Raw genomic sequence first — 18657 nt, forward strand, 5'->3', positions numbered from 1 at the left:
GTGGGGTTAGATCTTTATTTAAAGATCAAAGTTTAGATTTTGTACATCGATGCGACTCACTTAAAATAGGTAAGATGTGGTTTGGATACAAGTGGGACTTTTGAAGTCAAATGGCAGTTTTAAAAAAACGCACATTTCAAAATGAAAAAATGTGCACAAGTTAATACTGATGTGAAAGGACCTAGATGCATTTTGCTGTTGTGATCCAACAATTTCAAAGTACACTATGCACTTAATGCTTCCTTGCTATTATGGCTCTTTTTGCATGTTTTATAGATTAGAACACTTTGCATATTTTGCTGTATAAGGGCTTGATCATCATTCTAAACTGATTTAAGGAACCTCGGTGTGCAGAACAACTTTGACCAACTTTTTAAAAAAATGTGCTGATGGAGGCAAGTTTAGGGCTCATACCTGGGACATCTCAATAGCACTCACCTAAACATGGTTAAATCGCTTTACGAAACACAAGGCAGCAAAACAAGAAGGTAAATATTAAAATCAAACAAAAAGGCTTCCTTTATAAAATAAAGCAATTTAAAAACGACTCTTGTGCTGATAAATTTAATACAGCATTTTAATTGTATAGTTTAAGAATAAATGACCAATAAAATGAACTTTATCTAATAAATCTGGCACAAATATTTTTATCTTCAAAATGTGTTTGGAGGGGATCATTAAGGTTGTCTGACCATAAACTATAAAATTTCATTTTTTAAATTTTACTCTTTGGTCAGATATTTTTGGCATTATTTGGTGACACCCGGTTTGCTTAATGACAAAGTAGGAACATGAGGACATTTACACCAGGTTAAAATGACCTTTTTAATCAAATTGTAATTTGTAAGTTTGGCTTCATTGGAGCCGTTCAGTCAAACATACATCCACCATCAGGGGGCGGTAGTTGTCACGGTTCCCACCTGTTAGCAACCAGCATTTGTAACTTTTTGTTTATTTCTTCTTCTAGCCACGCGCGACTGTTTTCGAGCCTCAAACCAAAACACAAGAGTCCACCATGAACCTCCGAGAAGAACATCCTCCCGTGAGTCCCCCCCCACTTTCGTTTTTCACCTTAAATGCAACCTTGAAAACATGCTGCTGGATTATCAACTACATTTCCCATGTCCCCCCGTCAGAGGTCCAGGCTGCCGGTGGTCCCCCCCCTCTCCTCCCGGACCCTGCAGCACCCCTCCCTCCTGCCTCTGTACCTGGCCGCTGGGTTTGCTCGACTTCACGGAGGCTGGGACAACCACACAGGTGAGTCCACATCTGTGCGACAGCGTCACGCAGCTGCGCAACATCTGTCTCACTCCGGCGTCTCCTCCCCAGTCCACGCCATCACCCCCGAGGAGTTCTACTACACTGACCCCACCGTGAGCTGTGGGAGGAGGATCCCCAACATGGTGACTGATTTCGGGGTAAGTCTGCAATGTGCTGGGCCATTTTTGACCCTTTTCACATGTGTTTGAATGAACTCCTCGAGCGTTCATCAGGTCAACTTTAAATTCAGAGTGTCATCTCAAATGCAAGGAGACTAAAATTACCTTGATTTTCTTAGTTTAATACATGTTTTTTTCTTTGATGCACAGCTCCTGGCTACTTTACAATATACAGCTCACATGAGCTCAGACGAGTCATAGGACCATGGTCAGAATTGTGATCTTGCCTTTGATCAACATTTTTCTACCTGCATGCACTGCCGAACTTCAAAGTCAAAAGCTTGCCGCTTATAACTGTCAGAACTGTACAAACCCGTCCACGGCACAATCAGTCAGATAACTGCTGGATGCATGCAATCTTCTTGAATCGTGAATTAGGTAATATTCAGAAAACACACTTTCTTCCACTTTAAAAAAGAAATCCCAATTTGGAAATTGATCAATTAAATCAGGGTAGGGCTAATATCTGTTGTCAAGTCACATTATTTCTTTGAAGTTTTGAGACAGAATGAGTAACAATATATTTCCTGTCTACTTAAATTTTCAGTACCTTTCTATGTTTTTCAGCATTTAAACTCTTACAAAAATTCCTTTCCCCCTTTCAGTTTTACGATTGTTTCCAGCTCAACACTCCACCTCCTTTGATGTCATCCTTCGTGACCCCATCGTACAGCCCAGACCCATTCAGAACCGGGCCTCACCCCACTAGAGAACTGGGCAGCCCGGATTGGAACATGAACCCCACCCATTTACCAGTGAAAACAAGCCGGGCCATTCTCCAGCTCACCCCCGAGGAGGACCAGGCCGTCACTAACCTCCTGAAACTGCGCTACCCGGAGTTTGGGTCAGATGATGAGACCCCCACTAAGGAAGTGTACCAGCCCTCCTTTGGGGACGGGAAACATCCAAGTCAGGATGATTTCGGGAATAAGCTGCAGGAGGGAATATATTGGTCGGAAGCAGAGCTTGAAGTGGCTGACACCCTTCTGCATTTCTATAGCTGCGCGAAGGATTACAGAATCAGGGCTCAGTGACACCTCCTGATCCTCCGCCACACCAGGATATGGATTTGACGTTAAGCACCGAAACCTAACAAGGATTCGAGCGTTTAACTGCATTAAGAGCCACTCATTCTTATCAAAATGTCACGTGTTTTCTATGTTTCACTTTGTAATCCATCAGTGTTCAATAAAAATAAAAAAAGATCCACACTCAAGCTTGTTATTGAGAAACAAACAGACTGTAGCTAAAAGGTTTTTATTAAAAGCACTGCAAGTGTTTTTCGAAGGAAAAGAATCCCCCACTCATTATTTACAACATATTGTACATTTACAGTTAATACATAAATAATACAAACTCCTCACTGCAGGTGGAGCTGCAGCATTACTCCACAACGGACAGTGGCACAAGCTAACGTGCTCATCAACAGCGACGGCTCCTGAAACAGGAAAAACATCTACAGCTCAGCTACCATTCACATGCATGTCCAAAGCTCTCGTGCTCGACAGAAGTCTGGGGTTTGTAGTTTTTGATTTATTGACTAGATTCTCCAGCAGTCAATCTCCAATCTTTCATATCCAATCACAGAATGTGTCACATCTTAGATTCTCGCTGACAGCTGACGTGTTGTCATGCGTGACAGGAATGAGAAGGATTTAACTCGGGTATGCATGTGAGTTATTATTTTTTACAGGAACGCCCGTCTCTTTTCTCTGCAGCAGGTTTGACTTTTGTGCGAGCTATTGCCGGAATGATTAGCACGTCGGTTCGGCTGTTTGGCAGCCGTGCACGAGGTTGGTGCAGGGCTACCGTGCATGCTCGCAAGAAGAGGCTGGTCTCAGTTATTGAATGCAAACATGCACATACCACATAGTTGCTTGGAGCATCAGTGATAAATGATTTACGTCAAGTTCCCAGGTGCTTAAAAGCACAGGCGCACACACAGGCGCACACACTGGTAGTATAAATAAATGATGATTGCATGTCTTTTGTGACGTCGCCCTTTCCTCTTTCATTTCCCGGGTGATAGAAACACACTTAAAACCAATAAAAGCCCCTGAATAATCTTTGTACAGCGTTAACGTCCATTTTAAGTGATGGTGCGGGCCTTGGTGTTGGAGACCGTGCTCGCAGCCTGAATGACCCTGTAGCGTTCTCGGAGGTTTCGCCTCCGCACGTGCTCGTTGGTGATCTCTATGACGTTTCCCACGGGGAACCAGCCCTTCTGCCCGTCTGACAGGCGGCTGCCTTCGTACCAGCCTGAGAGAAAAGAGAGGAGAAGCAAGAGAGGAGAGGAGAGGGAGGGAGGAGAACAACAAATAGGGGAAGATTGGAGGTGTCTGTATCGTTCATGCAAGAAAGTCAAAACAAATCAATAAACTGCTAAGGTGGAGGGTGGAGGATTGACGCAGTTTTGAGGATCAGGGTGTTTAAACGAGCAGAGTAAAGAGAGGGGTCATGTTAATGATACAAAATCACTTCAGTCAATTTGACTATTTTAATAGGAACCCTGACTCTACTGCATTTTACACTGATAAATAGAAATAGAAAAATAGTGTGGTGATTTGATGATCTTGCTGAGATTTATAAGACCAGCTTTCCTCTGCTACACATAAATAAATAAACGACTCTTCCTCTGTCTCGGGAGTTCCCACACTTTCTTACCTTCGTTGGTTTTGCGGATGATGTTGACGATCTCAGTGGGCTCCAGGGTGAGCTCGTCCGCCTGCTGGGCGATGTACTGCTCCACACACTGCACCTGTGGACAGTCTGACACACACAAACGCACGGAATCTCAAAAAACTATAGCGTAGATAGATGCTTCACTTTTTTGTGCTTGCGTTTGTGCTTCCTCACCCCAGTCTTCATAAATCACTTCGTCTTCATCGGTGGCCGTTTTGGTGGGGTTTGGGAAAGCCGCCATCCACCTGTGCATGTCTGACCTGTTGACGAAAAACGGGTCGAATGTGTCACGCGTCTCGAAACATGTTATGACAACAATTCCACGCTTCTCTCTATGTTGCAAAATGAGGCTCGTGTTCTGTTAACAACTCACTGGGAGGGCGCTTTGAAGAGTCGCTCCATCATTCGCCCCTGGTGGTTTTCCAGCAGGGTGAGATTGAAGCAGTGGTCGTAGGGGCCGCCGCTGCCGCTCCCGCCTTCATCCATAGGCTGCAACTGCACCAGAGAGCGGTGGGCGTAGTCGAGAACCACAAAACGCTCCGCACTGGTAAAGAAAAGATAAGTCAAAGGTTAGTGCTCCTGAAGCTGCTGAAGGGATTCTTCATCACTTTCCCTGATGGGTAGAAGCTTTAGGAGATACTGCTGTATTTCATATAACAGGCACGTTGCATTCGTTTTGGTGTTTCTTCTATGTGGCATCAGTACCACATTAAAATTCCGCTCCTCTGTCATTCTCAGTTCCCCTCACCCACCACTTCCTGCTCCCTGTGAGGAAGTGTGGGGTAATTTGACCCCCTGTTGTGATGGTCACATTCATCATTGTTGAAGTGGCTTCATGACAGCTCATTAAAAAGAGACAGCGGGGAATCTCACCCTATCTCATTTCTACTGGGCCAATATGACATAACAACTGAAGAGGGAGATGAGTCACAAGGTTAATTATAAGCTATGATTTATTGTGGCTTATAATAATAATATGTGCTGTTTTCCAGAAGATGCTGGAACGAGGTTTACTTTCACTTTCATAGTCAACTCTGTCTCATTACTTACATGCAAAGCAGCTGATTGTTTAGGGCACTAGAGCAGATTGAGATGCCTGAATGAAGTTAGTAAATTACTGTTTGTGACAATATAATGCGATAAAGAAGATGGTCGGTAATGGATTTAATAAGATTTGATTCACATAGAGACTCATACTTTGAGAAATTGTGTCTATAAAGTGAATTAAAAACCTGAAAACATATCTTTGTAAAGCGACTAAATCATTTTTCAAATCAGATATCTATTTGAATTATTCTATGTTTTATGTGATCTTGTTTTTACTCTCTCCTCCTATTGCTCCTATTGTTTGCCTTCAATTCTTTATTTTTAACTTGTACAGCACCTTGTGTGTTTTGAAAGGTGCTATATAAATAAAGTTTATTATAATAATAATTATTATTGATAGAAGTATTGAGAACATGTTGGTATCACTCGGCCCCGCTCTCTTGCGGTTTATTACTGTGGCAATGTTTATTTTTCTTATCGGTGTTCAAACACCACACGATCCTGCCTCACCCCTTCTTGGCAGCAATGACAAGCAGGTCGTTGAAGAGGAAGAGGTAGACGGGAATGAACTTGGCCCTCATGTTGAACAGAGTTCCACCTTTGGACATCTCCTGCAGCTCTCCCTTCTTCTCCAGGAATCGAGTTTGAGAGATGATCGGGATGGCCTGACGACGGCAGAGGCCACGGACAGAAACGTTAACTTCTTTACTTCAAGTCCGGCGAAAATCTACGTATTTACCGTCGCCCGAGTTTACCTTGAGCTTGTCAAACTCCAGTGTCTGAGAGACGTGGATCAGCTCCTCCATCTCTCTCATCTTTCCCACCTGAGTGTTGCACTCGATGATGATCTTTGAGCGAAGGAAAAAAAACAAAATGATCAAATAACAGCGGCATGCGTCAGCGTCAAGAATGTCAGTATCTTTCCACACCTCATGTTGCCTCCAGCTGCCATTATATAATACTGTGTGTCTCGCAGGGAGTATCAGGTTCATTCACTCTTTTGAGGAAAATCAGGCTCTAACTGCCATTGTCCCCACTGACACGAATGAGTCACTGTCACTGCAGCGCTCGTTCAATAGGAAATCCTTCACGCAGACAAAGGCTGACGTCAAATTTCCTGAGGCGTGTGCAGCAGTTAAACACATGGACCTGTGATCAGAGGAGGAGGGTGAGGAGTGAGGGACGTTTACCTTCGACATGGAATCCAAAGCCTTGGAGGCAGTCTCCTCCTCTTTCGTCCCCTCCTTTGTCCTCTTCACGATGTTCTGCAACGACAAACTACTTTCAAATTCTGCGATGGACAAACAGCATCAATGGGACGCATTTTTTCCATCTACGTTTGAAAAATAAATAGATAAAAAGAGGTCATGAGGTCGAGGCGAGGCGTGTCAGAGTGTTTGCTTGTCAGTCAAGAGGCGGCGGCGGGATAGATTGTGTTGGAATGAGGAAATTCCACACAGCGCCACACTCTGATGGACTCAGACTACTGCCTGACAAAAGCTCCGGGTCAAGTATACTAAATATTCTGCAGACCTCTGTTTAGAGAAGTATTTAAAGGTTGCAAAGGCCAACTGCATAGTAGTCACGCTCCACTCACATTTCCATGACACCGACCTTCGTTTTCCACCATCAAACCAGTTTCTTCCTCTGTGGTGAAAAGGTACTGACTACAAACCATGAACGTATTCAGACATTTCAGTCTAAATAACATCACGTAGTCATTTTAATGCTAAAATCAAACAAGCACTTGAAACGCTACAAACGTTTCCATGGACACCAATATTCGGATATTAACCCCATTAACAAAAGTCTGAATAAGGTGTCATGTAAACAGTAATTAGGTCAAACTCAGAATAAGCAATAATCAAAGTGGTGTGTGTATAAATATGCCCCTGCTTTTAATACTTATACATTATCAACTTATCATCTTAAACCCACCTCCGTGAGCATTTTGATTCGCGTTATCCGCTGGAAGGGCAGCAGCAGAAAGGACATGAAGGGCAGCCGCTGGCACTGCGGCGACTCCTGGAGACGAGTGATGACACTGGCAAACGCCACGTTGTTCTTCCTGTAGACGAACATAAATGCACAGATTAATGCCACATGCAAGGCAGCTGAACTGTTCCTATTCTTATGCAACAGGATAAAACTTAGTCTCCCTAGCCTGTTTATATGTGTGCTTTATTCTATGTCACCTTTTTATTCCTCTGTTTTATCTTTCTCTAACTTTTATCCCTCTTTTTTTACCCTATATTTTCAGATAAACCCTATTATACTCGCATCAGACAGCTGTTTTCAGTTTGTCTATGTACAGTGTGTCTGTTCCTAACAAATAAACCATAAATACATACATAGATAAATAGTGACGAGCTTTCCTGCCATCTGCAATATGATGTGAGGGAAAAATGCTGAATTCCTGGACAATTAAGCTAAAAACAATCATCTTATGAATCTCAAATTGGTGAGAAAAGTGACATTTTAGAGATTTGAAGCTTGTGGCAACAGTTACACAGTGCTGCTTCTTACATGAGGGCAGTGAAGGTCTTTTCTTGGTAGATCTGGTTGCGAACGTAGTCGATGTAGGCGGGGAACTTGTGTTGGGCGTGGTAGTGGATGATGTCACAAATGTCGGGGAAGACCAGGTCCTCGAATATGCGCTCCTCCAGGTCTTTCAGGAACCTGTGGAGTCAGACCAACAGAAAAATCTGTTTAACTCGTGGAATTGTCTCGTAGTAGTAGCAGCTTTTATTGTCATAACTTTTTCCTGACCACCACATGGCCTAGAGTCAGCAAATGACTCATCACAAACGCCGAATGACCTCCCGGTGGCTCAAAGTCATTAATCATCCCCTTATTTCCCCTTTTCCTTCCTTCTGCCGTCTCTCACCTCTCGCTGACCTCTCTGACCTTCAGGATGTTGGAGAACAGAGTCTTTTTGTCCCGGATGATCATCGTGTCCTCCAGCTCGCGGCTGTCCAGGAAGTGTTCGATCAGGACTCGCAGGGATCGGAGGTACGAGGTCTCCGACGTCAGGACCTCAAACATGCTCTGCCAGGAAAACAGAGGGTGGAAAAGTCAGTGGTTAGTTTTTTTTTGGGGGAATCGGTTCTCAGGTTGCAAAGTCAGAAATGTGACTGTAAAAGCTTTCATGAACTTCATATGGGGCAAATCAATATAATGCGAGTGATACAGTGAGGGAGAATGGAGCTTAACTCATAAAAGCTCCACATTATTACTTTAAGATGTGATTGACAACTTTCATTATAACTATACTGCATCTCGAGTTTCTCTCCTCGCTGCCTCATTGATTTTTTCTTGATGGGATCGCTCCTCTGTACATTAGCCTCCGCCCCTCCCCCATCTCACCTCCTGGTACTTGCACTGCTCGGGGGTGAGTTGCTCCAACACGCCGCTGTCCCTCACAGCCGGGAGGTCCTGCCACAGAGTGCTCTGATGGGGCGTGGCCACAGGGCTGCCCCTGGGGGGTCCGCTTCCTGCCACGGCTCCGGCACCGGTCCCGGAGCGACGGGCCGACACATCCATGGCAAAGTCCACGCTGGTCTTACTGATGTTACGGCAAACGGTCTGCCGTCGGATCTCCTTCTTGATGACACTGGCGCGGTATGTTTGGTAAAGAGGCTCTGAGAGAAGCAAGGAACATAAAGAGGTTCAGCATGGAGCCGGGACACGTGTTGTCCTCAATGCATGATACAGACATGTTTTACTGATATGTTTAAGCCAATCACAGACATGAGTCCCTTTGCTCTGAACTGGAGCAGCGGGTTAAATATTGAATTGCTCACTGAGTTACTGGTTTACTACCAATGGTTCAAACTCTACCAGCTGTACGTAGTCCATAGTATGTTTGGTTGCAGTATAGAAGTGTAGACTAAACATTAACCCCTAAACGTGCAAAGAAACCAGAGAGTTACACACAAACATTAAAGCTAAATTATAATGTTGCGTTCACTGACATTACACGTGGTGCTTTCGCTGACTTTTTATGTTCTGTTTGTTGTGATGGAACTGGGATATTTCTAAATCAGGGGCCGCAATTTACACAGAGCGGCCAATAACATGTCCAACATCCAAGTCCTGACTCAGTACAGTGCATGTTTAAGTCATTCCTTGTTTACTGTGAGCTGTGTGTCAGTCTTACCATCCTGCAGACGGGACTGCCAGCTGAACAAAGACTCCCTCCTAAAGGAGCTGTTCCTGAAACAGGAAGTAAGGACAGAGGACAAAGGGATCAGAGAGTGAATCAGACAGTTATCTATTCCTCCATACACACAAAACATGACTAGTCAAATTATATATTTTTCTTATTATCGACAGATTCCATAAAAACACCCAAACCATGAAAACCTGAATATGTTCTATCTTTATCTATTTCAGTTAGCTTCATCTTGTTAAAAATGAAAGGTCTTAAAACTCACAGCTCTTCCATTAGGTCGTCTTTATCTCCTTCATTTCCTCCATTCTCCTCTGCTTCTTAAAAGAAAAGTAAATCACGTCCTCGCTTTCAATTACACAGAAAATTGAATTTGTGAATCATTCACATTCTCATCTCAGGCGAGGATAAAACTGTTTGTTCGGAACAAACCTCTCTTCGGCGCGAGGGACTGCATCGAGGCGCTGCTGAGCCTCCGGGGGTCTGCCTTTGGTGGCGGTGGCGGGGCTCTGTGAGGCTGCAGGGGCGGTGTGATGGCTCGTTGGGGGCTCAGGCCGCTGGCAGCGGAGCCGCAGGGCGATGAAGGTCGCAGGGCCCGCCACTCCTCCAGGGTGGGCTGTGGGAGAGGAATCCCGCCTCGGTGCAACGGCGAGAGGCAGCGGATGTCTGGAATCACAGGCATCCTCGGTGGGATGGCGGGCGGCAAGTCTTTCGGGCTCGAGAAGGGTTCAGCCTTCATCTGAAACTCGGATGTAGGGTCTGAGGTGCTGTAGGACAGTTTAGATCGACGCGCCGGTTTGCGTACCTTGATAAGAGGAATATCCAGTTCCTTGCACGCAGGTGCTGTCTTTTTAGGAGCAGGGTTGAAAAATGGAAGCGTGGCCTCGTAAATATTGTCTTCTTCTTCTTGCAGAGGTCTTTGGTGGACTGGGGGCGAGTTAGTTCGTTTTGGGGGAACAGGCGGAGACTGAGAGCGAGTGACAGCGAGAGAGGTGAGGACACTGTGGGGCCCGGGGTCCGACCGCCGCCTGTGACCATCGGCGATCAAAACGTCCAAAGACTGGTTGAACTTCGACTTCTCTTGTTTTTGCATGTCGGTCTCATCGGGCTCAGAAAACCCGTCCCCGTCCTGACCGCCCCCATCCAGCTCTATCTCCTCATACTCGTCCCCATCCTCCCCCGTCTGCTCCTCCACATCAGTCTCATCCTCCTCCCCGCCTTCAACCTCCTCCCCACCGTCATCCACTTCCACGGGCACCCATACCAGTTTCATGCCAGGCCACTGGCGGTGGCACACGCAGCCGCAGCTCAGGTCACAGCAGGGACTGAGAGGCGTGTCCGGGCTGTGCGCCGCCTCCGCTTCACCTCCTCCAATCAGCTGCAAATCCACCTCCTTTCCATCAGGCGCTGCATTGAAAAAAGGCAACACACATCAGCTGCATTGAAATGAAAAGGGGACAAAATGAATTTGACTTCTTCCTCTTGTTCCTATAAGTTTCCTGCCCACTTTTTTCTTACGCGTGCGTCTCCAGACAGAACAGCTCACTTTGATTAAGAGCCCCCTTTTTACAACATCTGCTGTTACGCCACATGCTGGACTGTCGAGTCAGCAGTTCTTCACTATACAACGCGTAATGTGTCTTTAAATATTCATGGAAAGTTTGGATCATTGAAAAGGAAAGATCCAGTATTGACGAGAGGAAATGGACGAGGTGGAGCTGAACTAAATGTCTAACAATTTCTCTGTTTGTCAGTACAAATATATTTTGAACAACATAGTTCAACCAAACACAGATTATTCTGGAGTGTTTTTGAAACTTTTAAAATAGAGTTGTACATGGATATAAATCAGATTTAGCCTTTCAGACATTTTTAAGTGAGTTTAAAAGGCCACTTGACCCTTGAAAGTGGGATCAGCGTGTTTCACCATTATATTTAAATTTTAAGTCTATATCAGTAATTCATTAGTCAAACTATAGTCAATATATGCGTTTGTTGCAGCTGTACCTCAATAAGTATAATATTATTTTAAAAATCAATATATATTGGCAAATAAAAGGCCTGCTGAAATGCTTTCTGTTTCGGACAAAAAAACAAAACAAGGAAGTGATAACATGCGTTACTAAGAAGTATTTATTTATTTAAATATTTACACGCAAACAATAAAATGTCACTTCTTGGGTTTCCTCTTTTCTGGAGCCTGCATGGGGTTGATCAGTTTGACATATTGAGGAACATCCTATATTATACAGACTGAAACTGAAAGAATGTCTAAGTGTTTAATGTGATTTATATGACATCTATATATGCTGTATAATCACCAAGCAACAAACCCATTTCTGCTCTGAACCCTGAAAACGGAAAACTTAACCAGAAAAGGACAAACTGATCCTCACAAAGACACAGGTACACACACACATGCACAAACGTGTGTGTGTGTGTGTGTGTGCGCTCAGGTAATCAGCTGACCGGCAGAACCTGTTAATGGCTGTCAATCAGCCAGCGGCACCACACCCATCTCTGAAAAACACTGACAGTCCTCTAAATTTAGCCCTCACGTACTTTCAAGATCTAGTTTTTCCTTTCAGTTTTATCAACGGAAATCAATCTTGATGCAAAACTACATTCAGTCTGACATCTGTGAAACTCACTGTACCTGATCGACCTCCCTCCACGCTGATGCCCTCGTCTCCTCCCACGCTCTTCGTCGGTTTCTGCAGGATGCGACTCCTCTTCATAGGCAGCGGAGGAGCCTGCTCTTCCTTTATCTGAAGCTGCAGGCTGCTGCGGCCTGGTTTGGGCTTTATTGTCGGCGGCCTCTTGAGCCGCTTGCTCGGTGTGACCTCCGAGGTACCGTTGGCGGGTCGTTCTTCTGCTTCCTCTGACTCAGAGTCCTGCCTGCTGAACTTGTTTACAATCCTTTTGACTTTCCCAGAGGAAATGCTCGTACAGTCGCCTCTGTCTCCCAGAGGTGGGGAGCCGGTTTGAGTTGAGGGCTTCGGGGGGATCTCTGGTCTTTGCTTGGCCTCGGGTTTGAGGGTTGCAGGCAGCGTCTGACTCCGGGACGCTTCCTGGACCGACATCGTAGCTGGAGGGTGGTCTTCTCTTACGGTGTGTTTCACTCAGCCCTGACCAATCAGAGGTCAGGCTTCGAGGGCAAAGGTCAGTGTTAGTGTCATCGCCACCTGATGAAGAAAGAGAAAAGAAAGTTGATGCTTTTATCCTCTTGTGAAGCAACTTCTAACTTGTGTTATACAATTAAAGCTAATTATTATTATGATGAACATGCATTTAAGTTCCCTGGTTAGGCTGAAAGTTTAAGTTTCAAGGTCCACGTGTCATAGTTCTCAAACTTTCCGGCTCGTGGCCTCTTGCGTTACATGGTTCACTGTAATTATAGTTATTTTCTGTAGCTGAAGCAAACATCTGCTACAAGGCAATAAGCACAACACAATTTCAGTGTGTTCATACGTTCCCAAGATCAGACTGTGAGACTCACAGTCGACAAATCCCTCTGTAAGCCCTCTGAGCAAAATGAACTTTGCCCATTTAAAGAGCCCAGTCCTTCCTTATTAGATTACGTGTTCACATCATACAACAGGGGGTAATGTGAAACCAGATGAGTGGCTGAAAGTCATTGGTTTACAGCACTGAAAGATGACGAAAGGGGAATTCCTCTCAGTCCCTGAAATCTCTCTGCGACTTCTCAACATGTTTTCTAATGATCAGAGCTCAAACACACAACTTGGTTTCTTCATTTACTGCCTTCAAGGCTGAGATGTGTCAGATGTATCAGAACATCTTCATCTGTTTGCTCTCGATTCGTGTGTAACACAGGTTTGAATGGTCGGATGTGATTAATGGTATTAATACGTAACCACTATCTCAATACAGAAATACAGATGTACAGTAACAGTAAGAACCACCCGCTCCACCCTGTCCACTGTTCCCCTGACTGGTTGAATCAGCTCAATCGCTTTGTTTTACCTCTCAGACACTTGCTCATTAACTCCTTATACTGTTTGTTCAAATTGTTGCTGAGCAGGTTTTGTTTTCACCCCTGTCCGTTTGATTGTGAGCAGGTTTACCTGTCCTGGTGGAGCCAATCACAAGTGTCGAGCTCGAACTTTGTCACTTCACATCTGGCATTGGAATAGTTCCCCTGTCAGCTCACTGTCATTTCTGTCTACCAGTACAAGGTGTTGTCTTTAGCCAGTCTGACTGTACAGATCATAAGTTGTACAGATCATACAGATCATTTATAAAGATGGACGACACGTTTCCACTTCCTCCCGCTATCCTGCAATGAAGCCAAAATATCCTGGACACGAACGCTGCCATCTTGTGCGTTTGGAGCCAGAGTCTGCGCAGTGGCCCAACCAATCATGAGTCAGTCTGAGCTGTCAATCATGACGTTTCACCCTGTTTTTAATAGCATCACATAACTAATTAAAATCAGAACTACATTAAACGACACACACCCTTCATTTTTCGTTTGAGTCTGGTCAATGTCCCACCCATCAACACGGAGGAGGCAGGGTTTATGACCTGTACTACAGCCAGCCACCAGGGGGCCATCAAGACGCTTTGGCTTCACTTTTGAGGAGCTGTTATGTTGTCCATCTTTATGTACAGTCTATACGTGAATACACAATTACGTGATTTCTGTTTGCAAACACTAAATGATGTTTTCAGCCAGTCTACAGATGTGTTGCGTTTCCGCCAAATCTTTAATCCTTCAAACTTAAACCTCGACAAACTGCCACACTCACATCTCAAATCCGTCAAACCAACACTGAGACTCTTTTCTTCCGCCTGTAAATGTCTAATAAAAGAAATATGGTAACATGAAATTCATTTTCCATTCTGGGCGACCAAATGTCCACGCTGCAGATTCCTCTCACCATATGTTTTAGTGGCGTGTGCGCGTGCAACAGCTGATGCAATATCAAACCCAACGAGGGTTACTCATCTGACTCATGCACAAATGAGAGAGCAGTTATACTGCACTGATTTGAGTGACTCTTAAAAAGGGGAGCGCCACCTATTTTGGACCTATTTCAGCGAGAGCTCGGAGAGAAACCGCCATCAGGAAATCAGAGCTTCAAACTCGAGGTGAGGAGTTTGACAGAGGAGGGAGTTGATAAGTAGCAAAGGTCTGAAAGATGGAGTTGGAAATGCATTGTGGGAATTGTAGGATTGTGTGTTTTTGGAGCTTGATCAATAAATCTGAATAAAAGTCGGGATATCAGTGCCTCTGCTGCCTTCTCTTTTTTTAATACGCCCCCCCTGCAAGTCAAATCTGCAGAACACACCTTAATAGGACATTCACAAAGTGGTTTACTGCTGTATGACACATTTAGAGGTCTTTCATATCAGTGCCTGGGATTTTCATAGGAAGTGGCGACCGCACCAAACAACACGTGTAAAAGACACGATCGGTGACACAGCCAAAGACCAGCAGGTAAACAAAAAGCTTCAGGGTTCCTGATCTAACTTGACTGGAGCTGTATGTTTCTGAGAAAGTGCACCAGCGAGTCGGACCAGTTTGAAAAGAGACGCTCCTGCTGCTCCTGCTGCTGCACAGTCACCGACCTTACAATAAAGAGACAGACTGGGTGTCACGTTTCAGTCTGAGGGGAAACATTTTTGTTTTTGCGGCCAACAAAACGTACAAAATAATGACAACACGACAAAGCAGGACTGAGCAGAATCAAAAATGAGTGGAGTTGATAAAAGCGACTTCGACCTGTGCATCTGATGTATCACAGTGTGGGTGTGTGGGTGTTGTAGGTTTGTAAAGGTTTTGGTTTTGGCCCTCTGGTTATATCATTGTCCACGAGGTGACACATAAACCTAAAAAGAGGGTGTGTACACCGATAAAGCACTCACAACACATTCTGATATGTAGTACACTTACTCCCCCGTCCTCCCTTGACTTTCTCTCAATCAGCCCCCACCAGACTTCAGGTCTTTTGTCCGACCATCTTTTTCGACCTGGTTCGCTCAATAGTTGCATCCTTCGGTCGACTGGACTGGTCACAGTCCGGCTGGGTCAGTGGGCCACTCCAATCGGGGCAGCTCGACAACAATCCTTAAGTGCTTTGAGAGGGGGTCCATCAACACAATGCATGTGTGTGTGTGTGTACAGTTTACCATCTGCTCTGGATACTAATGGGTCAGTGTGTGTGTAAGTAAAATGGGTAGGGGGTCTTTAAGAGAGCTGCATCAACCATTATGATACATGTGATGTGCCTGTAAGCTCCACGCTGGCCAGGAAGCAGGGACGGAAAAGGTGTGTCGGAATAGAAAACGCACACACACACATAAATATATATACACGCACACAATGGTGCAGCCCACTTTCCCATAGATCTGACTGGAGGACCACATTGTAAATATATTGGTTGTCTTAGAAAACTGTGTTCTAGGTAAATATCACAACTTGGACACACAATGAATCTTCCAGTAGTCGTCTAACCTGTATGTGTTTGCAATACAAATATTCATAAACATGAGTTTGGTGTCATGGACATGTTTGTATATAATAATCGTATTTCTATCTCTTATATGGTCTGTAGAATGGGAAAATCTGCTAAAAGAGGTAAAATAATATTGTACATAACAGAAAACACTGCAGTTTATAACAATGACTTTACAGTATAACAGTGTCAGTTTAATCTTATACCGGCTTTCACAGGTATTTCTGCGGTTTCCCATAAGGGAACAGGTGCTTTCAGACTCGAACAATCCCAGTTCAACCAAACTCCACTGGACGAAACCACCAATAATCCGCTCATCTCGCTTGAAACATGAATGAAAGCAAATCAAACTTACCAGTGTTATTCAGACATGTCTGCTGGTGTCTCCTCAGCTATTCGGCTCTAGTGTCCGCGGTCCAACATTGTGTAGTTTAGTGTTTCCAAGAGAGAAAGCTGCGGGTTCAAATCTGCCAGCGACGTCAGAGTAAGTTTATGCCTGAATGTTAAAATGATGCACGAGACGAAGGAGACGCGGTGAGTGTCTCATTGTTTGAGTCTGAGCGGAGCTGCCATCATCCCCCTCCTGCCCCGACGTCTCCCCTTTGTTACCCGGTGCTCCGGCTCTGTGAGAGGGGAGGAGAAGGGAGGCAGGAGGGGAGGAGAGGGGAGGAGAGGGGAGGAGGAGGCCGGAGGGAGGCGACCAACCAGAGCAGCGCCGAGGAGAGGAGACATGATTTCAAAATAAAACACTGATTCATACTCTGGTTTGACAGAAAATAATATTGTGGAAAAACAATTATTGTGGTAAAAAAACAAGAACAGAAGAAAGAATAAAACATAAACTTGATGTTACAGAGGTGAAGTTCAGCCCTGGTGTCTGGCAGATGAAAGCCCACAAGAAACAAATCCATTTACAGACAATCCTAGAATCTAAATGACAATAGCAGTGTACAAAAAACAATGTAAACTATATTAGAATATGTTATAACATACATAACATAAAAAAGATTAAATTTGTAGGCATCTTTCACAGCACTCAGTCTTGTAAAGTTATATTTATTTAATATATCAAATAATTACAGCTTCACATGTTATATTATTACATTATAATTATTATTATATAATACAAAACATTTGCAGAGCCATGTAAAGTTGTATTCATTACATGTGTTGAATAAATACAACTTTACACGAACCCTAACTTTACATGTTATACTATAAATTATAATACAATATATGTTATTACTCATCTTTCTTTCTGGTGGACTTTTTCCAGTTCAATCCACTCCATCATTGTGAAGTTTGATTTGAAGAACGTCAAAGTGTGTACTGTAACTACTGTATTGGAAAATTGTACGTGAACGGAATAAACAAACATAATTGAAATGAATAAAAAGTGACTAAAGAGGGATTTAAATAAAAAATAAGACAGGGTTTGTGCAACAGTGCTGCAGTGCCATTAGCTAAAAACGTTATGTGTAGACAGATTTACATGTAGGATTAGAACCCTTAATTCTATTCCCTTATATTTTTGAATGAGATTCACAATTGATCGAAACCATATTGATTCATGGTTACGAGAAGGAGCTCTGTAAGTCGTGCCAATTACTTTAAAGGTATTTTCTCTTATTCTCTCGTGATTTATCTTTTTTATTATTGTATGTCAATGTTTCTGAATCTGTTCTCAAAAAGAAAACTTGCTTTAGTGACATCAGGGTGATATGAGGCCTTGTATTGAGACTTTTATTTTGAAGAACAAAATATCACAACAGTAGCAGTTTCCGGCTCTTCAATGTAAAAGTCAACAACTTCTTACTTCTGACAATCAAGTAAACTCATCAAAACCCTGAATATGTATTTTACTGTTGATATTACAGATGTATCATATTATATAAGTCTTTATTCATCAGTATTAAATAGAGATCAATTATATTTTATGACACATTTTAATATGGTGATTGGTGCCTGTAAATAAAAATCACATGATATAGTAAGTAAAGATACATTTTAAATAAATAAAAATATCACTGTGCTTGTTTTCATGTTCAACAGGTGTATAGAAGCAGGTGCTTTTCTTCTACGTCACTGCCCATCACCGCTGTTTAAATGATATCTCCTACCGCCATCTAGTGGCTGAGTCATGAAGTGTTAAAACTGAAGAAAAGATTACTCAGGTTTTATTGTTCTGTAAATATGTAATTTATGGTATGTTGAAAATAAAAATACTCTCAAGTCAGAGTTTAAAATTTAAGTTTAACTGCCAATTCAAGATTTGTATTTATTTTTTATATCAAAAATCTAACTGTAATCTGATTATCTCACAACTTTCTCAAAATAATAATAATAAACAATCTCATCATTAGAGTGTACTTATTCAAAGTTTTAGATGGTCGATCTCATTAACTGACTTTCCATCTAATCATTTTGAATTTTCCACTTAATTGAATTACTTTAATAACTTTTATCTAGAAGCTCATACATGTTTTCCATCTCATGTTAAACATCTAATCATTTTGACTTATACTTTGTCACAATGTGAACTTGCCGCCACTTTTACAATATAACTCACAATATCGACTGTCTCATGAAGCACTTTACACTAAGTCATGATTTTGATCTGCAAATGTAAAGATTATCATTATATTAGTTGTAAATATACAAAGTAAAAAATATTAGTTGTTAGATATGAGATTACTGACCAAGAATGTACATTTGCATTACATTTCTTATAATACAGAATTGTTATGTTGGAGTTGATCATTTGGATTTTGGACCTTTTATCATAATTCTGACTCAAATTTCCCCTAAAAACTAAAATTATGAATTCATTTCTCAC

The 18657-nt window shown here is 43.1% G+C and overlaps 2 protein-coding genes across 4 annotated transcripts; one reads left to right on the top strand and one right to left on the bottom strand.

Moving 5' to 3' along the window:
• Window positions 1–925: 925 nt before the first annotated feature.
• Window positions 926–2643, top strand: LOC118102340. Its single transcript, XM_035148453.2, has 4 exons — window positions 926–1042; window positions 1137–1257; window positions 1330–1418; window positions 2045–2643. The coding sequence occupies exons 1-4, from the start codon at window positions 1016–1018 to the stop codon at window positions 2471–2473; spliced, it is 666 nt and encodes a 221-aa protein (XP_035004344.1). The 5' UTR covers window positions 926–1015; the 3' UTR covers window positions 2474–2643.
• Window positions 2644–2680: 37 nt separating this feature from the next.
• arhgef15b (Rho guanine nucleotide exchange factor 15b) lies at window positions 2681–16469 on the bottom strand. 3 transcript variants are annotated; one of them, XM_035148370.2, is made up of 16 exons: window positions 16177–16469; window positions 11996–12524; window positions 9772–10746; window positions 9605–9653; window positions 9328–9383; window positions 8535–8809; window positions 8056–8216; window positions 7695–7847; window positions 7107–7236; window positions 6359–6433; window positions 5924–6016; window positions 5679–5833; window positions 4495–4665; window positions 4296–4381; window positions 4104–4208; window positions 2681–3698 (listed from the first exon to the last, which is right to left on the bottom strand). In XM_035148370.2, exons 2-16 carry the CDS (start codon window positions 12420–12422, stop codon window positions 3529–3531), a joined length of 3081 nt encoding a protein of 1026 aa, XP_035004261.2. In that variant the 5' UTR covers window positions 12423–12524; window positions 16177–16469; the 3' UTR covers window positions 2681–3528. The 3 variants fall into 3 exon arrangements, with proteins under 3 accessions (XP_035004261.2, XP_035004260.2, XP_035004258.2); XM_035148369.2 differs by having other exon boundaries at window positions 9605–9656; XM_035148367.2 differs by having other exon boundaries at window positions 9605–9659.
• Window positions 16470–18657: the final 2188 nt, after the last annotated feature.

This window comes from Hippoglossus stenolepis, chromosome 23 (assembly GCF_022539355.2).
Source record: "Hippoglossus stenolepis isolate QCI-W04-F060 chromosome 23, HSTE1.2, whole genome shotgun sequence".
Classification (NCBI taxonomy): Eukaryota; Metazoa; Chordata; class Actinopteri; order Pleuronectiformes; family Pleuronectidae; genus Hippoglossus; species Hippoglossus stenolepis.